The following is a 27054-nucleotide window of genomic DNA, read 5'->3' as shown; positions in this document are numbered from 1 at the left end:
GTTGAGCATGAAGATAACGTAAACAAGTAAGAAAGTCTAAGTTCGGGTGGAGCCGAACATTAAATACCCGCCGCAAGTATTAAATATATGTTTTTCACATTTCCGAAAGCTACCGCCACATGGTAAGCCGGGGTGTATCAATTTTGAGTAATTTAGCGTCCTTAAATTTCGAAATATTGAAGTTTCAACCATTTCTGAAATTTACCGTTATATGAAAAGCGGCCGTAATTTTAGTCCGATTTAAATATCTTTCAGCGCTTTGCTTCTATGTGGCAAGTACAATCACCACACCGAGTTTGGTACAAATTGGAAGAACGATTACCGAGATATATATATATGAGCATAAGTGGGCGGTGCCACGCCCATTTTCCAAAATTTTATGTTAACGTATTTCTTGGTAAATAATTGTTTCAAGCATCAATTTTGAATAAATTAGCTTTAATATTTACTGATTAATCGAAGATTTCGCGTTTCTCTAAATTAATGGGATGTGGGCGTTGTTATTGTTCGGCCATTTCGTAGCTTATATCCAGGCCAACAAGTTTGGAGAAATTGGTTCAGCGCCCATTTTCCAAAAATTTATAATATTCTTATTTTTCGTCTAAAACGTATTGTAAATATCAATTTTTAGTGAATAATCTTCAGTAGTTACTAAAATATGGCAGTTTTTGTATTTGTGAAAATTACCGTTATATGGGAGGTAGGCGTGGTTATTGTCCGATTTTGCCCATTTTCAATACCATCCGTCCTACGCCAGAAGGAGGTGCACGTACTAAGTTTCGTTAAGACATCTAAATTTTTACTTGAGTTATCGTGTGCACAGACAGACGGACGGACGGACGGACAGTCACCGCTTAATCGATTTCTCTTTTCATTCTGATCATTTATGTACACATTTGTCTGTATCTATCTTGATTCGTTTTGCCTGTTACAAACAACCGTTATGTGAACAAAGTTATAATACTCTCGGGCATAACAAAAATATTTTGCATACTTTTCGCTCTTCTACACTGGCTGCTGATAACTCGCCTTTACCTGCTGACAAAAACAATAACGCAGTAAGAGATCAACAACGATAGAATATAAGATTGCGCATTCCCGCAGAATGACATTTGTGGCAATGGGTAAACAAAGAATATGGCGAAGAACAATGAGTTGACAGTTGTGAATTTGCAGTGAGAAAACGAGTTTTCTTCACGATTCACCAATTTCTCAAGCCATCTTTGAATATAGCAAATTAAGCACAACGTTAACAAAAAATATACAACCACTCTTGAAATGTGTTCAAAAGAATAGGTCTTATTAATTAACTATTTAGAATTTTTGTGTTTGTATTGCACGTGCCGAAAAAGTGATAATAAAAAAGTAAAAAACTGCATTTGGGTGCTTTACCCCTACGGATGCTGCAATTTAACACTCGACACGACATTTTTATAAAGTTTTTATTACAATTAAAACGTTTTTTACTTTAGAACGCACGAATTACTTCGATTTTCAATTGAAAGTACACAATACGTTTGCACTTGTTTCTAATGAAAAAGTTTGTTTACGTATTGCCATAGACGTCAAAGTCGGCAAAACCAAAGTAACGGTTTCGGAAATGCGCCACCTTCAGTACATTACACCATGGTAAGAGATGACAGTGAGATGACTGCTGTTGGTACTTTTACTTCTTCTTCTCAATCATCTTCTTTAAGTGATAACAAAGATCTAAGCAAGAATGCCGCTTGTACTGAAGTTAAGAGCAAAGGGCGTAGGAAAGCACTGGCTGTTGTTGGCTCGAATGATAGCACTGAGCTCTACGTTGCTGTTCGTAACAAGTTGGTTCATTTATCTTCGTTTGAGCCGAAAGTTTCTGTTGTTGACATAAAAAAGTATGTAGCTAAACATGCAGATATTACTATAGATTCTATTTCCTGCTACATATTGGTAAAAAAAAGATGACCCAGTAAGTAAACACAAACGTGTAAACCTTAAACTGGGTGTTGCCTCAACAAATTACCAAAAAATATTGGATGCATCGCTATGGCCTGCTAATGTAAAAGTCAGACCATTTCGTTTTTGTAACAGTTGCGATCGAACTGTTGATTCAAAGGCTGGGCTGAAAATGTATTATCAAAATATTTCGGCCTTAGGAACAAAATCAAATAAGATACTTCATTATAGTGCACAGGAGGCTTATGACGTTCTGGTCATTGTAGAGACCTGGTTGAATTCAAATATCCACGATAGCGAGTTTTTTGACCCAAACTTGTACGACGTATTCCGCAAAGATCGTGATTCCCTTAACACTGACTGTTTGAGGGGAGCCGGTGTTCTAATTGCTGTAAGACGAAAATATCGCGCGTTTTCGGCGAAACTTAACAATGATTACTCGTTCTTGATCAGCTATGTTTTTGCATCAAGGGCTGTGAATCTTATGGATCCTTATATTTAATTGCTGCGTATATTGCGCCTAATAGCAACTTCGATTTAAACGAAGCACATGTGGATAATTTAGTTGGGCTAGCTCTAGATAATAACGATAAAAACTTTTGTGTATGTGGACATTTTAACTTGTTCAATGTTAGATATCGTGGTAATTCAAGAAATTCTGGGTCCGCCACTGACTGACACGTAGTTTAACCCGCAAAACCCTCCGCTGGATCCGCCCCTGATTTCAATGATATGTTTGAGACCAATTGGAGAATTAGGCAATCTGAACAAGGTTCGTATAGCTTTAGACGCGTATAAAATTTGTATGCAGAATCCCCAATAACGTTGTCACTAATCAGGAATCCTATTTTGTAGACAGCCTCCTAAGCCTTAATCTTAACCAAATAAACTGTTGTTTCAATGTTTTAAATATACTATTGGATCTTATATTTGTAAGTGACAGTTACTACATTTATGCGACAGAATTCGTGAATTCTTCATTTCATGAATTCAAAAATGGTCCCGTTTATGCATAGTTCGCGAATTCATGAAATAAAGTGATTTGAAAAAGTGGCAACGCACTGGCGGGAAACTAAACAGTAGGGTTGTGATTTTTTTGCCTCCTTTTGGATTTGCAAAAGCCGTTGGTGCCAGGCAATGAACCTTATTTTATTTAAATTGGTTTTAATACATTTTCAGTTTATTCTATTTGAGTTTACTTTATATTTGAACAATTACACATAACTTTGCCAGTGTTTAAAATCCTGGTTATGCCACTCATGGTTATTCTAAAAACATCGTAACTCTAGTAAACAGCTGTTTGTGGAACGTGGCGTTGCCGGACTTGCACTTCACGATTTCATGAAATGATGCCGAATTCATGGTTAACTTTCGTGTATAACTGAATTCATGAAATGGTGTTTATGCAGCCAATTTTAACCCAAATTCGTGAAATGAATTCGTGAATTAGCCTACGTATAAACGTAGTAAATATTAGCTTTAGTTTATCGAAGTGCATTTCACCGATATCTGATGTTGGTGTACATCATATTCCTTTAGATATTAAACTAAATTTTTATGGGTTCTCAGCCATATCACCTATTGATAGGAATGTTTTTAATTATGCATCTTGTGACTATCCAAGTTTAAATAACACTCTTTTAGACTTAAAATGGAATGAATTCTTTGCTGGCCTGGATATGCCCAGCTGCTTTTTCACTTTTAAATTAACAATGAACAAATTTTGCTTAGATAATATACCGTTAAAAAAAGAAGCGGCCATACAAATTGCCGTGGTATAACAAAGATTTAAGGAAACTTAATTAATCTCAAAAAACAAGTATTTAAAGAAATTCAAAGCAACTAGTAATCAGTCACTTTTTGTAAAATACCAGCATTATCTTAAGAAATTTAAATATTCAAACAATCTTCTTCTTTTTTGGCGCTGTAACCACCTAAGCGATTTTGGCCGAGTTCAGCAAAGCACGCCAGTCGTTTCTCCTCTGTGCCAACTGACGCCAATTGGAAACGCCAAGTGAAGCCAGGTCCTTCTCCACCTGATCTTTCCATCGCAGTGGGGGCCTCCCTCTTCCTCTGCTACCACCAGCGGGTTCCGCGTTGAATACTTTCAGAGCTGGAGCGTCGGTGTCCATTCGAACGACATGGCCAAGCCAGCGGAGCCACTGTATTTTAATTCGCTGCACTATGTCCACGTCGTTGTAAAGCTCATACAGCTCATCGTTCCATCGTCTGTCGTACTCGCCGTCGCCAACGTGTAAAGGCCGTTAATCTTCCGCAAAATCTTTCTCTCGAACACTCCAAGAGCCGCCTCATCGGAGGTTGTCATTGTCCATGCTTCTGGGCTATATACCAGTACGGGCATGATGAGTGACTTATAGAACGTGGTTTTCGTACGTCGAGAGAGGACTTTACTCCTGAATTGCCTACTCAGTCCAAAGTAGCACTTGTTGGCAAGAGTGATTCTGCGTTGGATTTCAATGCTGACATTATTATCGGTGTTAATGCTGGTTCCCAAGTAAACGAAATTCTCTACTTTCTCGAAATTGTAACTGTCAACAGTGACGTGGGTGCCAAGGCGTGAATGTGCTGACTGTTTGTTTGATGACAGGAGATACTTCGTCTTGTCCTCGTTTACCACCAGACCCATTCGCTTTGCTTCCTTATCCAACTTGGAAAAGGCAGAACAGACTTCGCGGTTTTTGTTACCGATGATGTCGATGTCATCGGCATAAGCCAGCAATTGCACGCTCTTGTAGTAACTTGTTCCTGAGCGGTTCAGTTCTGCAGCTCTTTTTATCTTCTCCAACATCAGATGATTAAAGAAGTCACATGAAAGGGAGTCGCCCTGTCTGAAACGCCGTTTTGTGGCGAACGGCGCGGAGAGGTCTTTCCCAATTCTGACGGAGCTGGTGGTATTGCTCAACGTCATTTAAACAATCTGCTTTATAGAAAATATATTCGGAACACTGAGCAGAACATTAAATCTAATCCAAAATCATTGTGGAATTTTTTTAAATCTAAAAAATTATGCTCAAGTATACCTGCTTCCGTAATGCTAGATGACAAATTTGCTACTAGGGGTAGCAGCTAATTTGTTTGCTGAATTTTTTATGTCTAATTATGTCAAAGATGATATACACTCTCCTTCCATTTTCTGCCATTTCTCTTCCGAAATATCATCATTTCTTAACTTAGGTATGCTACATATTTCATCGGATGACATCTTGAAGGGCATTATTTCTCTCAAGTCTTCTTCGAAAACCGATGATGACTGCAATTTTAGTTAAAGGTTGTCCATCGTTGTCAATTCCGTTAGAGATAATTTTTAATAAATCATTTTCGTCGGGTACGTTTCTCAATGACTGGAAGATAACTACAATCACACCATTCTTCAAAAGCGGAAGTAAAAATGATGTTCGGAATTATAGACCGATTTCGAAACTTTCGACCATCTTTAAACTTTTAGAAATTGTTGTTAAGGACAAACTCTATTTTGCGGTCAAATCTTTAATCTGCTCAAATCAGCACGGCTTCGTCTCTGGACGTTCGACTGTGTCTAATTTATTGGTTTTTAGTGAATTTTGTATATCAGCATTTTCGACAGGACTTCAAGTGGACTGTATTTACACCGACTTTTCTAATGCATTCGATAGAGTATCTCTCAAGATCCTTCTAAACAAGTTAGCCTGCCTAGGATTTCATTCCTCACTCCTGAAATGGTTTGAGTCTTACTTGTCAGATAGACGATGCGTGGTTACAGTTGATGGTATATTGTCAAAGCAGTTTGTGGCTACATCAGGTGTTCCCCAAGGAAGCATTTCAGGGCCCCTGTTATTTATTCTTTTTATAAATGACATAAGTAACTGCTTTTCTTTTTCAAAGTATTTGGTCTACGCTGATAATTTTAAGGTTTTTTCTACTGTTAAGGATGCAGAAGACGCAGCAAAACTTCAGCGTGATTTGAATAATCATAACAAAATGCTTTCATATTGCATTTTCCAGGAATCTTGTGAACAAGCTGTACTCTATCGATAATCATGTACTACATAATGTAATGGAAACTAAGCATCTTGGAGTGATATTTGACTCTAAGTTTTCTTTCAATGGTCATATAAATTACACTGTCTAAATCGTATTCAGTTCTGGGTTTTATTCGGCCTAATACCTCAGAATTCTTCGATCCGTATACATTTAAGCTCCTATACACAGCTCTCGTCCGTTCGCATTTGGAATACGCAGTTATAATTTGGAGACCATATGACCAATTTTTAGTTAATAGACATGAACGAGCTCAAAAAGTTTTTCTTAAACATGCATTGCGTTCCCTAAGGTTTGAGAATCCTATTCCATCTTACGATTCTCGGCTCTTGTTAATTAATTTGAGCTCTTTGGAAAAGAGAAGAACTGTCCTTTCCTTGTCACATATCTACAACATAATAATGGCATTACTGATTATCCAATTTTACTTGAGAGGATAAGCTTTAACGTTCCACAAAGAAGTCTCCGAAATGTCTACCCTTTTTACGGGGAAACCTACAAAACTAATTATGCAAGTAATGCACCTATTGCTCGTTCACTTCGAGAACTGAACTATTTTTGTAAGCCACAGTTACTTGATTTTTCTTTATCCAGATGTGCAGATGGGTTGTATTCTGTAACCAGTTACCGACAAGTTTCGGATCATATCGTACGTCAACAAAACCGGTACCGATTCGAAAATTGTCTCTAACTGGTTACAGAATCTGTCGCTAACTGGTTACAGAATCTGCCTACGAAAATGATATCGACCGATTCAGCTGGAACAAAAAATGCTTCAAACAAGTAAGAGTTTCTCTGTATTATGGCCTCGAACCGACATATATACATCTTTCATTTGAATCAGTATTAAAAGCTCTATTGGCCTACCACAGTAGGCGAGTCTCCCCTGAACCGTTATTGGAAACCTAAATGTTTCGGTACCGAGGATCGAGAGTATTGGATACTTAAAAGTATTGACTCAGCACATCACTACTGCTGTCATCTCGGCTGTGACGTCAGCAAAACGGCTGATTCTGTCAAATTCACTGAGAGCCGATTAGCGGTATTGCCATCGGCGCCACCTTCTGTATTCTCTCCACCGTGCATCGCTCCAATGTTGTAGTTGCAAGATCATAGAAAAAGATATATTTTCTGGGAAGTAGACAAAGTGGAAGGTATTTTATGTACAGATATGCATGTAAACAAAATTATTAAGTATCATATATTTTCTATAGGCTGATTCACATACAACTTTGTTCGCTTTGCTTGATAGTTCTTTGCTTTAACATATAAGATCGATGTAGGCATATGCATGAGTATACGTTTGAAGCAAAGCAAAGCAAAACGAAGCAAAATCTTATACAACTCTCAACATTTATCCGCTTCGGCCGCAGCTGTCTACATGTATCTTTTCTAGTGCGCTTGCATTGGCATTTAATGACAAAAATAGGGTAAATAGGAATTTTTATTGCTATTATTAATGCATATTATTATATTGCTATCTATTTTACAGATAAAAAATATGGAGGAAAAGGATAACGCAAAAGCTGTCAAAGTGTTTATTGTAGCATACCTTCTGCGTTTCACGCTTTGTTGTCAAAGTTTGAACTGTCAAGCAAAGCGAGGAAAGTTGTATGTGAATGGCCCTTATCGGTTTCCAAATATTTCTTTTTTTGCTTTTCTCTTATCAAAAGAGTTTTAAATATGTACTATTTTTTTTTTGTGTAAAAACAAAAGCTCATCTAAATTTTTAGTATTAGCCCCTTGTCCGATATTTAATTTTTTGTACCCTAGGTTACGTCCGAGGTCACTATATCCCAGATAAATGAAAATTTCTTTTTCATTTCGTATGCGTCATTTTGTATTAATTTTTCGCATTTCTTGAGAGCTCTTAAAAGTTTACCTGCGAATAAAAACATTGGGCCTTATGCATAAAAAGTGAGCTTAAGCTCAGACTCAATTTTTGCACTGAAAGGGTGAGCTCAAGCTCAAGAATTTGTACTGAAAATCGAGTCGGAGCTTAAGCTCACTTTTTATGCATGAGGCCCATTGTCCTAAAAATATGCCATACACACTCACTTACTGTTGTTTTTTACACTTTACTTCCTAAAAGTGTTTAATACTGATAAGTACTTAACAAGGATTCGAAGATTTAATTTGCCAACTTCGAATTCGTTCCACCAAAATGAGCTACATAATAAAAATACAGTAAAAATACAGTGAAAATTCTTAAAAATAAATAAATAAACATAAAAGGCACACAATATCACTTTGAAATGGCGTGCTATAGATATGACCGATACTGTATGTATCTTAAATTACTGTATTTTTTATAGACTAATAAAACACTTGATTAACTTAAAGATTTCGCATTTTTGTACATACGTACATCAGTGTGCAAACCCCTTTTTATTTTAATGTGGTAGAATCAGCAAAAATAAGTGGTAGATTTGAATAAGATGTGGTAGATTTTCCAATTCATATTTTTATTGGGTACTAGCCAATGCCCGCTTACTTCGCGGCGCCTAATAAGAACTTTTGCGTTGGCCAATGCAAAAGAGCGTTTAAAAGCAAAATAGTCTGTATAGTCAAAATTTTTGGTTTACGTTGAAACTAGAGGTGGGCCCGGGTCGGAATATTTGCTGTCAGCACGAACTCGTGCGGGCCTTGGCGTTCAGTAAAATTTCATAAAAGCACGAAAAGGCACGAAAAAGCCTTTAGGGTACAAAAAATTAAATATCGGACAAGGGGGCGTAGCACCTCCCATACGCGTGTCATTTTTAATCAGCTATAATTTCGAAACCGTAAGTCACATGACTTAGAAATTTGGTGTGTTGACATACATAAATAGCTATGGTAGATGCTTATTGTAAAGTAGATATACTTTTGTAAAAGGGGCGTGGCTCATCCTATAGGTGTGAAAGTTTTAATTAGCCATAACTTCGGAATCATTCGACACATTTGAAATTCCGCTCTGAACCGCATAATATACTTTTGCAAAAAATGGTGCCGACAGATGGCGCCGGAGTCGAGATATTTAGAGAACCCGTCTCTATAGCATGACCTGGATTAACGGGTATTAACTTTATGATAAGAAGTGCTTCTGCAAAAAAATGGACCCAAAACATAAATGGCGATGAAATCATGATATTTAGATGCCCCTCTACAAATTTACATTTTAGATGACTTAATAAAATACCATTCTTTAAAAATACCTACAAAGAAGCGCAAAATTGTTTATGCTCCCCAGATATCCTAGGCACATCAACGGGTCATCGGTATATCAATAAAGAGTGTGCTGAATTAGAGAGAACACGGTAGGAATATTAATGACCCCGTTTGAACGGGAAAACTCTTTCATCCCGTGGAACAGCAGTATTATAGAAGATTACGCATTCTCGGCAAACCTTGCGAAACTTGCAGATATCTCACAGTGGAAACAAGAGCTCTTAGCAGGGTTCTGCTCTTCAGTCTTTTCAACCTAAACTAATAATTTTTACATTACAAACCGTTTTTGCATAGCAACACTATTTTTGTATTGGTCAACAAAAATATTATAGGGCGTCGCGAAGCAAGCCAGGCATTTGCTAGTAGCTTAACAAATTTACCTTATGACAGCGGTAGCCAAAGCCTATTAACGCGTGCATAAGCTTTCACACCCAGAGCTACCTTTTTCTATTTTTTCAGAGTAGTAAAAAACGTATTTGGGAAGTATTTTGACATTTTACGGAATATGCCCCAGATGTTTGTATAAATCTTCAAACTTAACTTAAGGCCAATTATAAGCATAAAAGAAATAGGTGGCGTTATGGTACAGAGTGGACTGAGGTGGAATATTTTGAGGGCAGAGATGTAGATGTGTTCTTCAATGCCTAAGGAGATAATGCTATCACATTTGTTGAGAAAATTCTACAACATTGATTTTGTTGGGGCTCATTTCTGGGGTAACTATAATATGTGCATAGATATTATTTAATTCCTACGCATGGCTCTAAAACTAACATTTGGAAAGAAACTGAAGTCTTAACTTTTTAGGGAATATGCTTCGGTATCCATAGCCTTATTATTCGCATTCCTCAAGACATGAACAACGTGACGGAAAATTGGTGGACGTCATTCGCCAACCTTCTAACTAAGTAGTTCCAAACGGAGCAATGTAAGTGTCAGCAAAATTTTGTTGGTAAATACATAAGGAACTTGTTTTACCCTAAATACTCATAAGTGGCAGGTCATATGGTATATCACTCAGCAATAAGTGGGAGGTTTCGACGGGCTGCTTCATTCATCAAGGAGGACAACAGGTAACTTTTGGAATGGCTAAGTGGTGACTTTTCGAGGCGCAAACCTCTGAATGCGGTTGGCATATATGGAAACCTTATTTCATATCCTGTCTTGTCGAAGATGAGACGGCAGGCTACTTTTTTGTGCTTCGGTCCTACCTCCGCAGGTACGGATAAGTGTGACCTAAGTACTGATTCCTGCACGCATTGTTGCGTTAGTTCGGACCAATAAAAGAGTTTTCCCTCCAAGAGTTAAGAGTTTTATACCCGATATAAGTTCGTTACTGCAGTCATAAGTTTAAAAAAATTCTGTAATATGGCTTAAGAAACTTGACCACAAAGTGAGCTCTCGATAAAAGGAAAAGTTTATCGCAAATCACTCCAAGCAATGTGCTCTGGCTTGGGATGAAACGATACCATGCGGGTATCGATACTTTTACTTGAAAGTAGTATCGAAAGAAAGTATCGATACCTGAAAAATATCGGATCTAAAGTATCGTTACCTACACGTATCGATACTTTTGGCTATGAAGGTATTCCGTATGAACTAAATAAGTTAAATTTTGTTTTTTAGGTCATTAGTAAACGATTACCCGGTTTGACCGACCACAGAGTGGTGTTGTCTGTAAATTTTTATCGAGAATGAGTTCAGCTCCTAAATTTCCTAATAACCTCTCTCTATAACTAAAAAATGCATAAATCTTTACAAATATACAAATCGTGTGATCCTTGCTAAGATTTTTTTTTTATAATTTCTTTGTGGGGCTCTTTTCTTCTTTGTTTCATTTTCTCAATAAGCTAGGCTTCCCTGCCTTTAGTATTTTCCGTTCACATGACCGGAGGTAAACACGCGTTTACAACTATGCGTATTTCGTTGCATTTTACCCAAGGTGTTCACATGTAAATCGCAAGTACACTCGTGTATGTATTAGTATCAAACGTGGGTTAAGCGCCTATCATGTCAACGGGGTCTAATAGTTACTCAGTGAGTTGAACATCGCGTTAAAACGTCCTCACTGAGGACTCAACCAATTTACTTTTCCACTCGAACAGTTGGGCCTTGTAGCATTATACCGACTTTGGTGAAGCATTTGGAGCGTATATTCTTTGCATTATATCGAATTTGTCGCCTTCTCTCGGGTTTTGCTGGCAATTAAGCAGCCATGAAGAACAAGGCGGTTAGGAATAACAGTGTAGGAAAAATTGCCGAAGTCAAATTTTCCTTAGTATCGGGTTTCGATACGAGTATTTGTTTTTCGATAACTACTCAGTACTTGGTTCAAAAGTATCGATGCCAAAATTACTTGGTATCAAACGAAAAGTATCTAGTATGTACTTGTATTTACTCGTATGGATATATTTTGAGCTCTTTATAAATTTTAATTAAAAAGTCCACTATCTCACAAAATAGTAGTAAAATCGGAATTTGGGGAGTACGGGAGTATAAATGACAAAATAGTAGTAAAATACTACTATCGTAGTACTTTCGGCAGCACTGCTCACACCGACAGCCTCACACCCAGTGTTGCCAACTTTTCATTTTCAAAAAGCACCAAAAACTTGGAAAAAAGCGTTTTACCACAGTAAAAGCACCAAATGGTTTTGAATCAATTGATGCTTTTTTCATAACAGTTTGTATGTATTTAACAAAAACAAAAAATTAACAATATTTACAAGAATGCATACATAAATCAATAAACAAAACTTTTTCGCTCATAACGATTGAAAAGCCACATGCTATAATGACCCATGCTTACGACGTAATACCGAAGTACTGCACATTAAAACTGATATATCTCAAGAAAGAAACATCGAATCCCAACAAACGAAAATCATGCACTAAGTAGAAATGAGCAAAAAAAAATTTGTTTTCATTATATACCCTCAAATATCGCCAAAAACCGTGATTTTGGCACTTTGAGGTTAGGATATCTCAAAATTCTAGTGCTTGAGCAATTGTGCGGCCAGATTTGGATTCAGCACCAAGAAACGATGTGTTTTACTCAGGTGGTATAACAATTTTTTTTTAAAAATAATTAGAAAAGAAAAAAAGAAATACTTAACTTACTCGCATATCTAATAGCATTTTCAACGTGAATAAACTTGAACAAGGTGAATTTGCAAGTTCAGTTTTTTATCAGACATGGTTGTATTAAAGTGCATTTAAATTTGTAGATTTTTGTAAATTCAGTGCTGCCACACCTTTAAATATTTAAAAATAATTTCAGGTTTTAACTATATTGGAGTAATTTTAGTTCAGAAAAAAGCACTAAAAAAGGCACTAGGCACTAAATAATTTTTTTTTTGGCGTTTTAATTTTCAAATAGCACTAAATCTAATGCTTAAAGCACCAAGTTGGCAACTATGCTCACACCGACAGTAAAAATCTCTCTTGCACAGCAAGAAAAAAAAATTTTTTGTTTTGCTTGCCAGTCGAAGTTTAGCTGCTGAGCACAGTATATACAGTAATAAACCTTTTTGTGTACTCCTCGGAGGTAAAATCTGATCAGGGTTGATAATGAGAAGAAGCATGAATTTTGTTGATTCTTTGTTGATTCAGAGTTGTATACAAAATTACTGTGGTATGAAAGGGAGCAACAACCGTACGATGGCAGAGTGGCACAAGCCATGACTGTGTAATAGTGCCCGAAACTAATTGCAAAAGTGTAAAAACATTGCAAATTATTGTCTATTATTATAGATACTAGTACATATTATCATAATTCAGTGTATAATTTGTTATATCACACCGTACATGGTAATGAACTGTTAAATACTGAAAACGCTTGTAACTTGTAGATCACTCAAACTTGGGTGTGCTTAATGGACTGTCTGGGCGGATGCGCTGGCAGGCATTGGGGTCTGTATAGCTATACAAACCTTCTTTTTTTTAAATAAAGACTTAAATATATTCGGAAATTAAAATTTGTTTGGATAAATTCACAAAATTTACGTCATAAAAATATAATCTTACAATGGTGGACTTTTTTCTATTTAACTTACATTTAAGAAAACTCCATTCAGTGCTATAATTACGATTTGAGCTTTCCAGTTTATAAAACACTTTTCACACTTTTTCCAATCTTGAGCGAAATTTCCCACAGTAAGTGTTGCCGTGTGCGCAAAACGAAAGCGCTGCACACAACCCAAAAGTACTCCTCGGGGACCAAATGGTGAAAAACTGCGAAAAGGTTTATTACTGTATATACTGTGCTGCTGTGTCAGTAGGTTGTGCGCTACTGGAGCTGTCGCTGAACGGTTGTGTGATGTATGCGTATAGGGGTTGTTTTTTTGTTTAGTTTAAGCCAGTGATTCCCAATGTGGTCCAGGGGACCCCCAGGGGTCCACGGAAGACCTGACGGGGTTCCACGGTGAGGTGAAAAAAATATTGGGATCCATGAGTTGTAAATGGGGGTCGACGAAGATTTATATGGTTTCGATGTAAAGAATCAAAATGGTTGCTTGATAGCCTCTTTGTTTAACTGTAATTTTTTTGAGTGGTGTATAGTGCTCTTGCACTATATATATGTATATATAAATGTATGTGCATTTTGTTTTACTTAAGTACATATTAACGGAACAATGCTTTAAACTTTACTAACGTTCTACTTAGCAAAAGCAAACCTTTGTGTTACGTTTGCAGATTTTTTTGGGTGTATCGATGAGCTTTTGTGCATTCAACACATGCTGAAAATGTGATTGCGTAAGTGTGGCCGACACTGCTTATGGTCATTTCCGCGAAGACGACACCACAGGTAAAAAAAATTTCATAGGTTGCGTTTAAATCTGTGACAACAGTAAACCATTAGCAGTTAGCATTTGGAATAATTCTTTAGAAAACTATTTTTATCGATTTAGTTTTCACTATTTACTAATTTTTACTCTTATAAACGCAACCGTAGTGCGACGATCTCTGATATAGTATTTTCTCACCAAGTGTTCAAGGCATTTCTCGTGTATTTAAGGTGGCAATGCAAATAATAATTATCCAAAGAGAAAGGACACCTCATGGACTTTAAAGCAGTGCTGACTTATTAAAAAAAAATAGATTTATGGTGAGAAGTTGTCAGCTTTCAAAGAAATGCTTATTGGATGTCCCACCCGTTACAGCCAAATTGTTTTTATTTTTAAACCTAACTTTGCAAATACGAAAGCTTCCCATCGTTTAATAAGGTCCTTGGAACTTATCCGATAAACGGTTAAAGAGAAATTACTTAAAGCTCGTGCGGGTTGGAATGCTGCAGCTAACATTGAGGTTAGTTATCGATTAGAGACTGGTTGGAGAACTAGCCACATTCTCCAATCTCAAACGTTGGAGAACGACTCGAAAAACTATTGAGAATCATAGTGGCACAACAAATTTTTCCCAATATATGCAACAGTTTGTGTTCTAATATTTTTTCCGCCAATTTTCTATACAAATATGGTTATTTTACAACAAAAAACATAAAAATATAATTCCTAAACTTTGTGCAAAACTCTTTTTAACCCTCTAGTAGGCAGAACCGTCTCCAGACGGTCGTTAAATAAACACCTTTTTAGCGCACCTATAATAATTTTTTTCTATATTCGTAAGGCACGATCTTTAGACAAAAATCGTACCCTTACGGCGAAGTAAATTTTAATCCGTTATGTCAATCCGTTTTATTTTAGTCGGCAGTTAAATTATAGATTTTGAAAACACGGTTAAAATTAATGATCTCTTGCTTTTTAATAATTTCGTAATTAAAGAAATCTTTTCTTTTGAAAATTTTTTTGATACAAAAAAATTCAGTGGGTTTCGTAGTTAAAAGCACAGTATTTTGATATAAGTTGTATAATTGTGTGACTATCCGAAATGGAGAAAATTGCTTTCGAACACAGACCGGCTTGCCGACATATAAAAACCTAGTTTGCATTTTTGACCGTCTGCAGACGGCATTGCCGGTTCAACATTGTGTAAAAGAAAGCTGAAAATATGTTTAAGTATATCTGCGAGCCCGTCTCCAGACGGTCTTGGTTTTTCTCCCCTGTAGGAAAAAGTTACTGTCACAGATCGAAATGGACATCAGTTTTGGATTTCTCGTGCTAAAATCACCCATTCCATTAAATTGTACTAAAAAAATGGAAGTTTCGAGTTAGTCGAAAATCGCATTGACTTTTGAAATTTTTTTATTGAAGTATATAAAGTTATTTGAAAAAAAATTTTTGTATGGAAGAGACTGCGTGAAATAAATTGCCAAAAATCAACGGTAATTCCTAGCTACCTAAAACTTGTACTAGTAATAAAATTGATTAGGCTACAAATCTACATACTAAAAAAAATTCTAAAAAATCGGATCAAAAAGTTGAAAAATTGCATGAAAATTTGCTGAATTTTCGCGAGTTTTGCACAAAGTTTAGGAATTATAGTTTTAGGTTTTTTGTTGTAGAATGAACCACATTTTTATACAAAATTGACGGAAAAATATTAGAATAAAAATTGTTGCATATATTGCGTGCTGTGCCAATACTTTGTTCCGGCAGTGTATACAGTGACGAGCAAAACTGTAACATGGTGTAACACTTTTTATTTCAGCCACCGCTATATTTTCAAGTTTTACCGACTTTCATCCTTTTGTTGTATATTATTGTTGGTACACCCCTACTCCCTCTTTCACAACGATTTGAAGTCAATACAACAACAATAAAAAAAACCAGCAGACAAAAATGTAAATTAAGGCAAATGTTACAGTTTTACACTCACTCTCAGTTTTGCATTTTGCAGTTATCTTTTACTTAGTTGGAAGTCAAATGTATTGCAATTTATTGAAGAAGTGATCACCAGTAAAAAATATAGTTAATCATAATAATAATAATAACTGTAAATAATATATTTACTTGCCTATTGGGATATGTTAGGCTTTCAGAATGCACTAAAAACACATTTTTAAGTTTTGATTGAAGGTTATTTGGTCTGACAAGACTAAATTAATCGCTTTCAATAAGATGGCCGGGCCTGGTATTGGATCAAAGACCCAAATTAAGCCCATGCGCATCATGTAAGGCAAACTGTGAATCACAGTGGCCGGTCCATAATAGTTTGGGGTTGTATTTAAAAAATTTTGTTTGTCCGTTAGTACGCATTATGCGTAAGGAACAGTATCTGTTCATATTTCAGCAAAATTTGCAAGATGCAGTCGAAAAAATGTCAGTTTCTGCTGAAAAATCGCCCAAAACACACTGCACATATTCGAAAAGACTGGATACAAAAGCAAAAATTTGCTAATTTGAAATGACCTACACAATCCGCGGACATGAATCACATCGAGAATTTGCGATATCAACTAAAAGCACAGCTTACTAAGTATCCAAGTCCGTAAAATCGAGTACATGGGCTGTGAAAGCAAACTAAGGATATATGGGAGGATATACCTCCAGAAATTTTACAGAGATACAAATAAGGAACTAAAAAAGCAAAAGGGTACTGAGCACTGTGTTAATAGTTTTTTTTTCGTGAAAATTGTTAAAAAGTAAGTTAAAAACTGTAACATTTGCATTAATTTACATTTGTGTCCGCTGGTTTTATTATTTTAGCTGGATTGACTTCAAATCATTATGAGAGGAAGTACACAGGTGTACCAATAAGAATATACAACAAAAGTATGAAAGTGGTTAGAACTTGGAAAGATAGGTTTACACCATGTTAAAGTTTTGCCCGTCACTGTATATAAAATTAAAGCGCAAGCTGCAGTGGCAGTTGACCGTGTTTGTCGCAAAAGTAGAAAGTGGAAGAAAAGTCGATAGTGTTCTTATGGAATAGTAGCTTATGTCGGAAGGCTGGCTTTAGTATAATGCGGCATCCGCAGCATACGATTGCGGATGACTCACTGGCGCCGAGCCGTTGAAGAACTTTTGGCAAAGAAACGTGGAAAAAAAAGATCTGCTTCAGTTGAAATCTGGCAGTATTAAATAGCAAACTAATTTAAATGTGAATAATTCAATCGAAACTTTTTTAAAACCTTCTTTTATTTCTATTTAAATGAAAGATTTACAAATATTATTAGATTTAATTTCCACGCCAAAATACCCGTACTTTAGAGATGACACCCGCCATTAATACCTGGACATCTCTTTCGTTGATCGATTCAGCCTGTTTTCGCCACATTATTCTTGAAGTCGTGCATTTTGTTTTTTTTTCTAATTTTGATTTCATATGGGCCCAATAACGCTCGACCGTTTACAGCTCTAGGCAATTCGGAGGATTGGCCTCTTTTAGTACAATGTTGATTCCATTTTGTGTATAAAACTCTTGCGCTTTTTTGCACAATGGCATGTGGCCAGATCAGGCCAAACAATACACGCTCTCAGAACAACACTCCAGGTGCAACAACACGTTCAGAAATATTCGGATTCCTTTTCAAAGTCGTTAGACCACCCTTCTCCGCTATTTTATTTCCGCCAGATTTCGCCTTACTCTAAATGCTGCCATTTTTATTGATATTTGACAATAAATTTTGAACCGTCGACCTTCCAATTTTCAGCAATTTTACTAACCGACATTGAGAGATGTGTGGATTTTGCACGAATTCGTCCAAAATCAATTTTCTTTGCTGAAGTTCTTTGCTCTCCACATCACTTATTTTTAAAGTTACACATATGAAAATTAACTGTAATAAAAAACAACGAAAGCAAAACCAGCACACTAAATAAACGGCTGATCGAGTAGTCGATAACAAAGTTGTGCTATGTAGAGTGCTGCCAGATTTCAAATGAAGCAGATCTTAGTTCCGATACTAGCAAGTCAATATTCTTATTAAGTCTTATCAAAAAATTCCTTGTCGTTGGAAGGATAAAGGGAATGCCGCATTATACTAAAGCCAGCTTCTCGACATAAGCTACTATTTCATACGAACACAGATATGTAATCTATTGAAAAATATTAGGCAATTTTCCGTGGAATTGACCCTAAATGACGGCAGACCTCAAAGCTTTAAAAATTTTTTGATGTGATCCAACGATCCGGTATACATATCGCACGTTTGATAATATACAGAATTATTTTAAAATTTAAATTTTGTGGGAAAACGCAATCAAAGTGTGATCAATTCTTACAGTTGGTATACCAAGAAACAGATAGAAAGACGCTTATCTTCGCCATTTTTGGGAAGTTTAGTCATCTGTTAGGCTAAGCAAATTATCCTTATCAAGCTTATGAATTTCTAATTACACACCTCTATTATTAATTATGCGATATTTTAAAATTTTTAGAATCAGGTGAGTTTTTGTATTGAAAGGGTTAACCCTAAAAACATGACACTGTGCTACACAAAAAATATGCAGGGGTTCTCATATAGAAATCATGTTTTGTAATAGCCCATTATTAGTTTTTTACTAACAAATATAATAAAACTTTAGTATTTTTCAAGTTACTACTTCAAGAAGTGATAACTTTGTTGTTTTTTGGTCGAATTTAAAATTTTTCTCTGCTTCAAAGACATGGGTTTCACCTTTCTAACAAAGAAAAAATTTTGAAAATCGGCTGGAAAACTGATTTTATGTACTTTTTTATAAATATCAAAAAAAAAAAACATTTTATTGCCTCACGATCAAATAAGAGCGTGAAGAAAATGAAAGTTTTTTGAAAAATTTAATATTTTTTCAATTAAATGAGCCCTTCTCCAGCCGATTTTAAAACTTTTTTCTTTGTTAAAAAGGTAAAACCCATGTCTTTGAAATTCGACCAAAAAACAGTATTTATAATTTCTTGAAGTTGTAACTTGAAGAATACTTAAGTTTTGTTATATTTGTTAGTAAAAAACTAATAAACAAAATGATGGAGAAAAACAGTATGTATACATAATTTCTATATGAGAACCCTGCATATTTTTTTGTTTGTTTACTTTTGTATCACTGTAATCTACGTCTGCGAGGCGTATATGGAATCGGGATTTTTTTTAAGTTCATACAAAATTGTTTATTTTGTTGTTTTAAATAAATGTGGCTATAGTTTTTATTAATAAAATTAAGTTTATCATTAGTTAAACCAAAAACTTACATACTCTAAAAGAATAGGGCAGGACTAAGTATATTTTATCTCACAGGTTATCTTTTAAGTCACATACGCCTCTAAGACGTATGTTAAGGCTTCAGGTAACTCCCTAATAGATTAGGCTTCTAGGGTTCAGAAGGTTTTAGTTTAAAAGTGTGATACAAATACCTTTAACCATAAACGGCGCCAATTTTCAGTGATTATTGCATTTCAGATTACGACTAATAAACCCTTAAAGGTGACGGCCCACTGTACGAGTAGAGTAACTTAATATGTAATTATTCTGAGTTATCAGGTTTCTAGAAATACAAGTTGTCTTTCACGAAGTTCTTTAAATAAATGTTGAGCTAAATACTCACCCGAAATTCGGGGTATTACTACTAGTTTTAATAAATTGTCGTTTCATCTATCATCTATATATGTAAATGTTAATGTCTGTTTGTTTATTACCTTATAACTTCTGAACCGCTTCACGGAATCCCACGAAACTTTGCACACTTGTTTGCTTTTACCCCGGGAAGGTTATAGGCATCGAGAAAAATGGGCAGTACTTGAAAAGAGGGCGTGGCGCCTCCTATATCTTTTGAAATATTTGTGGTAGGGCATTGGAACTTGCTGTCGAGATAAATAAAATTAATTGCATACTCATAGGGAAAAATTGGCGGTATTGGAAAAGGGGGCGTGGCACCTCCCATAGGCGGGAATTATTTAATCACCTCTAACTTCGGAACCGTAAGTCAAATGAACTTGAAATTTATTATGCAAACATATCTCTGGTAGATGCTTATCTTAAGGTATATATAAATGAGTTTGTAAAAGGAGGAGTGTCAGATAACATAGGCGTGGAATTTTTAGTCAGTCATAACTTCGGAACCATAAGTCACATGAACTTGAAATGTGGTATGCAGACATATCTATGGTAGGTGCTTATAGTAAAGTATATAAATAAATGAGACCGTGAAAGGGGGCGGCAAATCCCAAAGGCGTGGAATATTTTACCAGTTATAACTTCGGAACCATGTCACATAAACATAACATTGTTCGTAGCACTTAACTAGGCGTGGAATTTTTTATCAGCCATAACTTCGGAACCACAAGTCACATGACCCCTTTAATTCCTTCCGCGTGGGGTGAAACCCGCGTGTAAAAGCTAGTTTCTTATCAAATTTACCTTTATGTGTATGCATCTTAAGGATAAATCGAAAACTTTTTTAGAGAATCAATGTGAAATAATTTCAGGACCGATTAACCGGTTTGCTGAGCAACCGAGACATCTTCTTTTTAAATAATTTTTGTAAAACAAATCGGCAAGAACATATACGGCGGTCACTATTCGTGTGGAAGACTAGTACATTAAACTATTAGCATGGAAGACTAGCACATTTCATTATTCGCGTCGAAAAGTAGCACATTTCAGATTTTTGCGTGGAAGAGTAGCACATTTCATTATTTGCGTGGAAGACTAGCACATTTCAGATTGTTGCGTGGAAAAGTAGCAGATTTCACCATTTGCGTGGAAGAGTAGCACATTTCAGGTTTTTGCGTGGAAGACTAGCACACTTCAGATTTTGCGTGGTAAAGTAGCACATTTCATTATTTGCGTGGAAGAGTAACACATTAAGGGTTTAAAGTAAATCATAAAAGTATAATTTATATTGAAAATTCAAGTGCTTTTATTATATTTCTATAATTATTTTCTACAATTTATGAAATTCAGACGGTATATAGCGTTTAGTGATCATTTGCTGAAAATATTTCAATTAAATTAAAGTTCATTAAAAAAAACCCTGTAAGCTCACGCTTAAAACTTTGTAAAAGTCTAAAAAAATGCAACTAATTTCCATACAAATTTCAAACTGATTTACTCAGAAGTGTTACAATTTTTTTGAGCATGAAGCTTTATAGCCCATTCAATTTTAGTATGATAATGTGCAAGTTTCAAGAGTCTTAAATTTACCTTTGATTCTTTTTGTCGCATTTGCTCCCATATAACGAATAAACACAATTTATTTTTATATAGAAGAAAACCGCAGCAACGGAAATTTCTAGCGACTTGAAACTTGCACATTATTGCGGTAAAATTGATAGGGCTTTAAAACTATATACTCAAGAAATTTGGATGGAAATTTGTTGATTTTTTTTGAGTTTTCTACAAAGTTTTAAACTTGGGTTTATGTGGATTTTTTCAGAGAATGAACTTTATTTTGAAGAAAATTCTTAAAAATAAATAAATAAACATAAGTGGAAAATAATATCACTTTGAAACGAGGTCCTCTTGATATGACTGCATGCACATATGTGTATGTTTCTTTGAAATGTGCTAATTTTCCACGCCAAAATCTGAAATGTGCTACTCTTCCACGCGAATAGTGAAATGTGCTTGTCTTCCACGTGAGAATCTGAAATGGGCTACTTTTCGACGCGAATAGTGAAACGTGCTAGTCTTCTACGGTAATTTGAGATGTGCTACTCTTCGTTGGGAACGACGATATCGTCCCCCGCATGCCAGAAACATGAATATGTAAGATGAAAATGTTATTTTTTTAATGTAAATTTGTATGAAAATTAGTTAATACAAATAATGACCGCTATTGTATTGTATTATCAGTCTTTAAACTGTCTTTACTAGGATTAGCTTTCTTTTCTTAAGAGTTCACGGTTTTTCACGTTTTCAGATATTGGGGTACTTTTTCTCGAAGATGAATCTGGTGATTCGTCTCCTCAGGAAGAGGAAGCTTCTGAAGATGGTGAAACAGACGAGCATTCGGATGAATTTAATTTTGCCGATCATCAGTTGGAGCGTCGAAATATCAGCGCTAATGTACGCAGTGATTTAGCCCCACAGTCTATGCAGTGGGCGATCAGAAGCAGAGATACCGCCCGGTCTTCTGTTCGAGTACCAGCTGGTTCAAATTTAGTTTTTATTGACCCCATGGCATTACGCCGTTCCACTGTGCCAGCAAGTTCCACGGTAACAGTGCCACCCCAAGAGCAGCATACAATGGCAACAACTGCTAGCAATCTGGCTCGTGCATTTGGAATAATAGTTCGGCAAATATCAGACCTTCTTAACAACCTCGCATGCCAACTTACATCTGATGTCGAAAAACCTACTTATAAAACGCAAATTGGAGAAGCAATTCAGCTACAAGTAAGTAGTACTACAAATCAGGGTTGTTGCGAATATTCGCATTCGCATTCGCAACTGCGGAGCTTCCGCATTAATTTCAACATTCGCATTCGCTTTCGCATTGGCAATAATCAATGCGTAGATTTTGCGAATGCGAATATTTTGCAAGTGAACCGATAAAACGTATATATGGGGGAAAAAAAAATTACATATTGTAGCCAATATTTGTGCCTGTGGTCGTAGGAGTATTTGTGTAACAAAACTGGTCAAATGTTATATTTATCAACTTTGATAAAAATGTCTTTAAAATATTATTTCTTAAGCTATATAACCGAGCAATCAGCCATAAAAGTTCCCACTTCTACTTGACCTTTTTAATAATATTTTTTTCTGTGCTTTAAATATCTACTTTGGCTTCTTTCTTTATTATAATTTTTTTTGACCAATCTTAAAAAATAAAAAACTACTAGACACAAAAGAAGAAAGTGTGCACTGTAATTCTTAACAAAATTTTCGTGATTTGCTTTTGATGTTACAGGCGGCATACACGGTGCGTCTGACTCGTGAGTCGGTTTGGATGTGTTTGTGAAAATAAATATGTATTAGTTACACCAACATGACCCCCGGCATGACTCTGAATGATTCAACTGTGTTTAGTCGAAGGCGAGTCAACACGTACAGAAATGATTCGCGAGTCAGACATACCGCGTATGCCACCTATTACATTTATTCCTTTGAATGGGGCTCTTTGGGGAATTTATTTTTAGCAAAAATTTTAAAAACAGTAGTTTTGTTTGCTTGTTGGATAATATTTTTTTTCATAGGGATATACATTGGATCCTTGGCTAAAAACTTCTGTGGTAAAACGGTCCCTTCTTTGCTATTTAAAGTCAATGAGTAAGCTCCTTCAATAGGGATTTCCAGTAGAAATGATCAACGTCTAGCTATAAAGAGAATCGATGCTCAAATAATTAAAAAGCTATAGGTCTGTTCTTTAATTAGATAAGAATTACGTAACTATCTGTTATTCAAATGATTATAAAAAACGGGGTGCTTTAAAAAAAAATAACAATATGCTGATCCGATTCGGCTCTCAGCCACGACTTTGAAAACAGAATTTTCTTCAAAAATAATAATCTATTTTCCATATCCATAGCTCGCTATAAGCATAAATTTTTCAAAGCAGTCGCAGAAGAAAGTATTAAAAATTGATTACAAAAACTAAAATCGAAACAGCTAACCATCTCAAATCGAACTTAACCACATCACTAACTATTGCTGTCCACACTGCGGTTTGAGGTTATAAAACAGTTCAAATGTAGAGAACAGTGTTCGGATCTCAAAAACTCGATTCAGGACTTAATCGCTGCAAAAATCTGAGCAAAAACAAATTTTCCGTACTAGATTGAATTTTTTATTTTCGTTTCTGACATTAATTGTTTGACTTAAATATTTTCTATTCATGCAAAAATAAGAACGCGAGCAAAGTAAGGATACAATGTTACATATTTAGGTAATTCTTAGCATTTTCTATAAAGTAGAACGTATCTAACACTTAATTTTTTAAAGAGCAATAGGATCTAAACCCTTTCTACTTTATATAAATTTCATTCTACATATATTTTTTAAGAACTTCTGCATCCGCCAATTTCTACAGCCATACATAAAAAAATAACGAAGTTACTTTATTGACGCATTGCTAGAAAGAGTTACTTTTTAACAGTGAGATTTGGCTAACTTTCAATTTTTTTTACTGAAACCGGTGGTGAACACTCAAAAAACAGCCCCAAGAGGGGCATAACATGAATGAAAAAAAAAAAAAACCGAATAGATTTGAAGTCAAGCGGAGTAGAGGAGTAGATTTCAAATTTTTTTTTCAAAAACCGGAGTAAATCTTATCTGATCTTAGTAAACTCCAAACACTAGTAGGGAACGAATTTTTTTAAATTTTAACGCAAATGACCCACAGATGGCGGGAAAACACAGGGTTGTATCAGACTTTCGACGTGGTTTCGAGTTGGTTAGCTTTTAACCATCTCAGTGAAATGGTTAAGTGCTGTCATTTTTATATGGCGAAACTACGCTAAATCAAGTGGGTTATCGGGTTAACCAACTCAACAGCCATAACTACGTTGTTAAGCTCTGGTGGGACATGCTATAAAGTTACAGGTTCTCCAAGTTCTGAAACAACGTGACATACATATGTATCTGGTTTGGCTTGTAAGCGCTGTTTAAACAACGATCTCGCCATTATGCTAGATTCTAATTGTTTTTTAAAAATACTTGACATCCGCATTCGCATTCGCATCTGCGGATGTTAGCTGTTAGATATTCGCAACCGCATTCGCATCCGCGGATGTCTAAAATTCCACATCCGGAACATCCCTATTAAGAACCACCAAGGCGAAAATGCAGCTGGTCCGCTAACACTGTCGTTTCTCATGTTTTATCCAATATGAGTAAAAACTTTCTGATATTGTTTCTTTTGAAAGATCTACCTACTCCTACCATTTTTTTAATGTAAAATCTACCAATAAATATTAACTTTTTCCAAATCCGTGCATTGAGTAGAGGTGGTAAAACGCGTCTAAAAATAATTTTGGAATTAGCAGACTTTTAATTACACCCCTAAAATAAGTAGTGTCAAGAAGCTGCAGATAAAAAATGTGCCGCCTACAGGACCACGCTGCGACCGGGCGCAACACGAGCCATATGGAAGCGTTATAGGGACTGAAGAGGGAAGCTAGACGATATAAGAAGAGAGAGGTCGAAATACGTGAGTCGAAGAGCTTAAAATGCTGGCCGACAGAAAAAACACCCGAAATTTTTAGCAGAGTTGAGCGACTTACTGCAGGTTTCAAGACTCCTGTAGGAACAACCATGTCGACCTAGTGACCGATGTCCAGAACGTACTCAAAGTATGGAGGAACACTTTTCGACCCTTTTGAATGGCAGCACCACTGAAAGAAGTGTAGAAGACGAACCCGAGCCCCCAGGCGATGACGATGGAGTCTATATCCGACCGCCTGACTATGACGAGGTACGAATAGCGATTTTGCTGATTCCGGGCTATTCCAATTGCGATGGCAAGGAGCTAATAAGGTGCATGCCCGACGACTGTCATTCAGGTGCGCTCTGTCGAATCCACAAGAAAGGCGACCCTGCCATACGTGCCAACTATTTTATCGAGCGTATTGTGTGAAAGACTAAAGCCCTCCGTCAACGAACTGATTGCGCCTTACCAGTGTGGCATCAGATCAGAATTGAGGAGGACCTCACCGAACCGTTTGCTACCAGTCGAGGTTTCATATCCGCAAATATCATACATATATACATATATATATGTATAAGCACACTATTTGGTTTGCTCGATTTTTTAAAAATATATTCTGAACAAGCGCTATTCTTCATCGAATGAGTGTCATAATACCAAATGAAAATTCATTCGATCAGCAGTTTCGACCACAGTCGAAGATCGAATGCAACTCTAATAGGGGCATTTTAACAAAATTGTCATTTAAACTCGCTATATCTCAGTCTTTTGTGTATCGATCGATTTCAAATTTTCACACAATAAACCACGAACTATTCCATCGGATTTAAGTTTAACATACGCAGTACAAATAAAACTACAGGTTTATAACTTTTTTATGAGAATTAAGAGGGTGTTTGTTTTCAAATGCAAAAATTGTGTTATAAAGCTTGAAAACAGTTTTTTGTTTCAAAACAGTAGATGACTATCTAAGGAAGTTTGTGCGAAAGTTTCAGATCTAGACATCAAGTAGTTGCAAAGTTATAACAATATTATTATGACTCGCACGGTTAGCAGACTAGCGCGCCCTAAAAGGCTTTATAACTTGGAAAAGTAAAAAAAGTCCCTTTTTTACAAGCTTTTATTTTTTATTAGTGATTTCTATGTAAAAAGACTTGATCTTTCGATTGAGATAACTAAAAACAATATTAAAAATTACCATAATTGAGAAAACTTACAAATAAATTTTCGTTCAGAATTTTCACCATGAAAGTGGAAAAATTTTGGAAAACGCATAGTACCATCGTATAGCCCGTACAAAAATGTATAGAAATCATAGTTTTCGAATTATTTTTCCCATTTTCTGTTTGCTTCCCAGCGAGTCGAAAAGTAGCTTGTTTTGCACCGCTCAGCGCGCTTGGGACATTTGACGTGAATTGCCCATATATATAGTAAACGTATTTGAAATGACACCAAAAAAATTTAATATGTAGTATTAGTTATGTAGAAAAGGAGTATCTGTGTATGTATTGCTTTACTTTGGTACTATTCAGTCCGATATTTGCGTGGTGGTCACACGAGATAAACGGAACATGGATAAGTATTAAAATTTATTATTTGTATTTAAATAATAAATAACAAATTCCTTTATGTAATAAGGGAGCATTATCATATTAAAGCGACCAATAACGACAACGACAATTGTCACCGGCCCCGCTGCAGGGAGAGCACAGTGCTGCTACTACGCTAAGTCACGAGCACGAATAGCACGGTTGCCAGATGTGGAATTGCGTTGTTAAAAAATCTTCAAATTTGTGCATGTAAAGTACTTATTTACATATTGTTACGATTATCCTTAAACCTCGTCCAGATTTCCCAAATCTCTCGGTTCGTATCGCTGGATTGTTAAATAAATGCAATCGATGACCAA

The 27054-nt window shown here is 35.9% G+C and overlaps 1 protein-coding gene across 1 annotated transcript in view; it reads left to right on the top strand.

Annotated features, from left to right (window-relative positions):
• LOC118748146 (E3 ubiquitin-protein ligase hyd) overlaps window positions 1-27054 on the top strand; it is a gene marked incomplete in the record, with an annotated part of 830802 nt that overhangs the window by 340756 nt on the left and 462992 nt on the right. Inside the window, 1 exon segment of the mRNA XM_036482478.1 lies at window positions 21918-22393. Within this exon segment, the coding sequence (XP_036338371.1) occupies window positions 21918-22393 (476 nt within the window).

Source organism: Rhagoletis pomonella, unplaced genomic scaffold (genome assembly GCF_013731165.1).
Source record: "Rhagoletis pomonella isolate Grant_MI unplaced genomic scaffold, Rhpom_1.0 Rhpom_scaffold_00001, whole genome shotgun sequence".
NCBI lineage: Eukaryota > Metazoa > Arthropoda > Insecta > Diptera > Tephritidae > Rhagoletis > Rhagoletis pomonella.
Note: the sequence above shows the minus strand (reverse complement) of the source record. Positions and strands in the feature narration are given on the sequence as shown.